This window comes from Galeopterus variegatus, unplaced genomic scaffold (assembly GCF_000696425.1).
Source record: "Galeopterus variegatus unplaced genomic scaffold, G_variegatus-3.0.2 Scaffold708, whole genome shotgun sequence".
NCBI lineage: Eukaryota > Metazoa > Chordata > Mammalia > Dermoptera > Cynocephalidae > Galeopterus > Galeopterus variegatus.
In genome coordinates this window covers 372,794-378,793 of record NW_007726819.1, presented here as the reverse complement: position 1 = coordinate 378,793, position 6,000 = coordinate 372,794, and the positions used below count along the sequence as shown (strand labels likewise).

Genomic DNA, 6,000 nt, shown 5'->3' with positions numbered 1-6,000 from the left:
GGGGGGGGGGGGGGGGACTCCAAAAAGTAAATTTCAAATGTCTTACCATAAAAAATGATAAGTAAGCAAGATGATGAACATGTTAATTAGCTTGATTTAATCATTCTACATTGTTTATATAATATCACATTGTACCCCCTATATGTGTACAATTATGATTTGTTGATTGAAAATAATATTAATTTTAACAACTTACTATTAGAAAAATAAACTCATGAAAATAAAAAATAAAATGTCATAAAAATGAAAAAACGGACCTAGAGACCCCAATAGATCTTAGTAGCCCATTCTATAGGGAAGTTTCTTTACTTTTTCTTAGAACACTTATTTTAGCAGCTTAAATAATCATCAAAAAAGAAGGCACCAAAACTTGGACCGCATTGATGAAGAGTTTTTTTGTATGTATATGAAAATGTAAAAATAGGGTTAAAATTGTGTGTATGCCTATAGTTCTCCCCAAAGATGTCCCCAGTTAAGTGAACACTTGACTTGTCATTAGGCTGTTATAGCTGTGTCACTTTTTAGGTACTGGGTACATAATTTAAGACCAACTACTAGTCTATGACCACAATATTTGGGAAGTAATATAAGCATGGAATTAATCTGCGTACCCTTATATTTATTCGTATATGAAATAAGAATACTTCGTATTTCTGTGCTATTAAAAATTATAGTTCTGTTGCCACACATCAACATTTTTTGGTCATATTGGGCACTTTTTAAAAATTATTAAGTAATAGCAATATTCAAGAACTAATCCTAGAGTTTCTGGTTTTTCCTTTAGTTTATTGTAAGATTCCCATTACAGACTAATTTGTTAAATAACTTACTGTACTAATTTAACTTTTAATAAGAATTTGGGATTTTTTGAAATAAACTTGATTTTTTTTTTTCAAAGATTAAATACAAGTTTTATTGCTTCAGAGGTGCCAACAAAAATAGGTATGGAGCCAGTACCTGCCATAGAGGGTTGACAGTTTTTGTATCTTAAACCCATGTAACATTTGGCTGAGTAGCTTTCTTCCTTTCTCTCTGTAATTTTAAAAATTTTTTATTTTGAAATAATTCTAGACTTATAGAAAAATTGCAAAAATAGTACAAAACATTCACATCTACCCTTCACCCAGTTTCTCCTGATGTTAACAATTTACATAACCAGGGCCGGCCCGGTGACGCACTGCTACAGTGCGCCGCTTGGGAGCGTGGTGGCGCTCCCGCCAAGGGTTCGGATCCCACATACAGACCGGTTCCCGCTCACTGGCTGAGCGAGGTGTGGGAGCAACACCGAGGGTTGTGATCCCGTTGCCGGTCCCGGTCCGGTACGGGCGCGACACTGAGGGTTGCGATCCGTTGCTGGACACGAAAAAAGACAAAAAAGGGAAAAAAAAAAAAAACAATTTACGTAACCATAATACAGTCATCAAAACCAGGAAATTAACATTGGTATAATGCTTCTAACTAAATTACAAACCATGTTCAAATTTCAGCAGCTTTTCCAATAATTTTCTTTTTCTGTTTCAGGATCCTATCCAGGATTCCACATTGCATCTAGTTGTTATTTTTCCTTAAGCTCCTGCAGTGTATAACAGTTCATAGTCTTTTTTGGTCTTTCATGACCTTGACACTTTTGATGAGTAAGATCAGTTAATTTATAGAATATCTCTTAGTTCAGCAAACACCACAGTAATGATTATTGCAAACAAAATCTACCAGTGGATACTAAAATCAGTGAGCAGGAGTTTGAGGAGATACAGGATATTTGCATACTCAATGTTTCTCTCCTAAGATGTTTTTTAATTACAAAGAGAAAAATAGTAATTTTACAATGGAGAAACCTGGCTGACACCACCTTAACGAAGTGAATAAGATTGATATCACCAGTGACAAGACATATTGAATTGACATCATGTATATGATGCCATGAAAAGGATATAAGTCATTTTTATGATATTCTTGCCAGAAATATATGATCTCAGTCTAATTGTGAAAAAACATCATATAGATTATTTTTAATTTTCTGTTTTTTGTTAAGGCAAAGCATAATTGATTTGAAGGAGAAGGAAATACCAGAATTAAGAAACAAACTGCAGAACGTCAATAGAGACATACAGCGCCTAAAGAATGACATAGAAGAACAGGAAACACTCTTGGGTACAATAATGCCTGAAGAAGAAGGTGCTAAAGTATGTCTGACAGATGTTACAATTATGGAGCGATTTCAGGTAAGTTTATTGTAGTTTAAGGCAGAATAAAACGTGGTCTGTGATGGCTTGAACGTGAAGTGTGAGAGTGTTAAAAATAGTAGCTAACATTCAGGTACAGACTGGGTTTAGCATTCCCCATCTTGAATTTCAGGTAGCCTGAGGGAGCAACTGCTCAGTTTACATTCCTGGGTTTAAACTTTTTTATTCGGATTATAAAAATAATGACAGTTTTGTTTTTTCATTTTTAGTCACCTTCCTTTGTTTACATCATTTGAATTGCTAAAAATTAATTTCACTTTTATCCTACTTTGCTAGTATATCTGGAAACAGTTTATAAGTTCAGATTTTAAAAAATAATTGATTATAGCTGTTAATTTTTACTTATATCCTTTTCACGGCATCATATACATGATGTCAATTTTTTTTTTTTTTTTTTGTCTTTTTTCCGTGTCCGGCAACGGATCACAACCCTCAGTGTTGCCCCCGCACCGGACCGGGGACCGGCAACGGGATTGCAACCCTCGGCGTTGCTCCCGTGCCTCGCTCAGCCAGTGAGCGGGAACCGGTCCGTATGTGGGATCCGAACCCTCGGGCGGGAGCGCCACCGCGCTTCCCAAGCGGCGCACTATCCAGTGCGCCACCGGGCCGGCCCTACATGATGTCAATTTTGAGTAATGATAATGCAGTAAATTCCTTAAAGGAAATACCTTTGTTCTATTCTTAAGATGGAACTTAAAGATGTTGAAAGAAAAATTGCACAACAAGCAGCCAAGCTTCAAGGAATAGACTTAGATCGAACTATTCAGCAAGTAAACCAGGAAAAACAAGAAAAACAACACAAATTAGATACAGGTAATATCGTCTATTTCCTCATGTACCCATAAAGACTTTGACATTTCTGGCACATTCTTTTTATGGTAAATATTATGCTCGTTACATGGACAAGGAACTTTCTTCTTTCCCACCCACAATATATTCACTCTCTTTTCAGAAGCATCACTTCTCTTTGTTTCCTTGATTTGCACAACAGACTTTGAACAGTAGGAGAGTATCAAGAGTTGTACTATTTTCCAATCTTGCCTGCTCTGTGAGCTTTACCTGTGCGTGGCCAGGAGGGGACAGCAAGCAGGTTTGGGAGCTGGAGGGGTTCTTGTTACACTTATTACAGTGGGTTGGCTCCATAGAAACTCAGCTTTTGGTGATTCCATAGATCTATAAAAACTAGAAGGATGACCCTAATAATATTTTCTGTACCCTTATGTTAATCACTGTGTCAATATGTTTTTGTGCAGTTTCCAGTAAGATCGAATTGAATCGTAAGCTTATACAGGACCAGCAGGAACAGATTCAGCGCCTAAAAAGTACAACAAATGAACTTAAATCAGAGAAACTTCAGATATCCACTAATTTGCAACGTCGTCAGCAACTGGAGGAGCAGACTGTGGAATTATCCACTGACGTTCAATCTTTGTATAGAGAGATAAAGGTAAGAACATTTATACGTTTGTTTTTTAAATTTGTTTAAATATATGAGATACTGTTTATTCGTGTAGTGGCCAGAACTATGGTTATTGTGAAGATTAAATGAAAATAATAATTCTTGTGTGATTAATTAGAACTTGTACTAATAAGTAAAGATTTCTGGAAAAAGGAATTTGTCCATGATAAGGAAGAATTGGCTGCCTGGGTTAAATAGTGAACTTCATGTAACTGGAGGTGGTCAGGTGGTGGTTGAATAACTCCATATAACATTCCTGCTTGTATGAGAGGTTTTTCTTGTCTACACATGTGGTCAGGTGGTGGTTGAATAACTCCATATAACATTCCTGCTTGTATGAGAGGTTTGTCTTATCTACACATGCTGTCTCCATGGCATATACCCTCAGTCATAGCCCTCTATCCATTTGATTCCAGATGTGGTGTCAGAATCCTTACCAGTACAGTGAGCAGGCACTGAATTGCTGCATGTACTGGAATGCATTTGCCATCCCTTCTCTAGATTAATCAAATTTATGACCCAACCAATTAAATTTATGAACAGTTTTAGAAATAATTATCTTATCTAGGTTTTCATAACACTAAATATATTACTGAATCTATTATTAATTACTATAAATGTTTATTTCTTTTTTAATTAATTTATTATTTTTTACATTCTAAGATGTTGTAGAGCTGTTGGTGGGAGGGGGGAGAGGGGAAAAGGGAAGGGGGATAGGGTGGAAGGAGAAAGAATGAGAGAGGGGGAGCATGGTCGAGGCCTGTGGCACTCCCCTCATTCCAGCAGGGGAGCCCAGGGGGCTTCCGGTGGTGGCTTAGTCGTGGCTGGGCTAGATACGGACTTCAGTGGGGTGTAGCTGAGGCCCTCAGCGCCCCCCCCCCCCCACTCTGGGAGCTTCCAGTGGTGGCTTGGTGGTTGTTGCTGGGCTGGACGCAGACATTGAGGAAGCATGGCTGAGGCCCTTGGCACCCCTCACCCCGGCTTGGGAGGCTGGGGCACTTCCAGCAGCGGCTTGGTGGTTGTTACTGGGCTGGATGTGGACATTGAGGGGGTGTGGCTGAGGCCCTTAGCCCTGGGGGGAGCCAGCTTGGGAGCCTGGGGGGCTTCCAGGCCTTCTAGGTTTTATAGGTGTTCTTTGATGGTATTAGACCTTTATTGGTTAATATCAGAACTTTGTCTCTGATCTGTAGGTTTTTGTTTTTTCTTTTAGTTCTGTGTTGGTTTATTTGCTATTCCCACCACTTAAACACTGTACTGTAACTAAATTTGTTGTCCTTTGGTTACTTCTAAAGTGGAGGAACTTCCTGTGGAACCAGCAGTTGAGCCCTGTAGTTGAGCTAAATCATTGCTTTGCTGCTGATTCTCTGGGGAAGGCTTTTTGTGCAGCTCAGGTTTTAATTGTTGACCGTATAAATGCTTCCAGGTCTTGTGAGATCTACTACACCTGGGTTGTGTGGAAACTCTGGCCTGGGCCTGAATCTTTTCAGTAAACTGCACCCATGCAGTTCTGTATTCCTGACCAGTCTCCACTGAGTGGCCCTGTGTTGACTGGAGGGCAGATCAGCTGTCCTTGCTGTGCCCCAATGTTCCCCTGGTGGGCCCATCGCCACTATCCCCCACACTCCACACACTTCCCATGGGATGGGCCATGCACAGGTCCCTTGCGATGACTCACCAGCCTCTGAGTGGCTCCTTTTTTCTGTTGTCTGTAGTCCTTCACTGCTATGTGGGTCCATGGGAACCTGTTGGTGGTCTTGCTGGCCTGGGGGCCACCAAGGCCCTCTTATTCCCTGCAGCCTCTAAGCAACTTCATACAAAGGGCACAGCTGCAGCTTTTGCCAGCTCTTGCTCTTTGTGCTCATCGCAGGCAGCCTTGAAGTGGTGGGGATTTGAAATAGAGTGGTCCTTTCTTTCTCTCATTGGGGCTTCTCCTGCCTTCATGAACTCCACAGGTTTCTCCTCCTCTTCCCTTGAACTCTAGTGGCCCCAGTTTGGCAGTCATTGCTTTTTAATAGTTGTAAATTGGTTGATTGTGGGAGAGGGTACCGTCTATTCTACTATCTTGATCAGAAGTCCAAAACTAAATGTTTACTTCTTAAATAACTTTGGATTACAAATTATCAGAGGCTTAGAGTATGATATGAAATACCTTTCATTTGTATAATTTTTTACTGTTTATAAAGCCCTTTGAGGGCCGGCCCAGTGGCGCACTGGAGAGTGCGCCGCTTGGGAGCGCAGCGGCACTCCCGCCGAGGGTTCGGATCCCATGTGGAGACCGGTTCCCGCTCACTGGCTGAA

At 40.3% G+C, this 6,000-nt stretch overlaps 1 protein-coding gene across 1 annotated transcript in view; it reads left to right on the top strand.

The window, feature by feature from the left end:
* The window catches only part of RAD50 (RAD50 homolog (S. cerevisiae)), a 75,583-nt gene that overhangs the window by 38,006 nt on the left and 31,577 nt on the right, over positions 1 to 6,000 (top strand). The window contains exons 14-16 of the mRNA XM_008571643.1: positions 2,033 to 2,222; positions 2,930 to 3,056; positions 3,497 to 3,690. Coding sequence (XP_008569865.1) covers positions 2,033 to 2,222; positions 2,930 to 3,056; positions 3,497 to 3,690 — 511 coding nt within the window. The remainder of the gene's footprint in view (positions 1 to 2,032; positions 2,223 to 2,929; positions 3,057 to 3,496; positions 3,691 to 6,000) is intronic.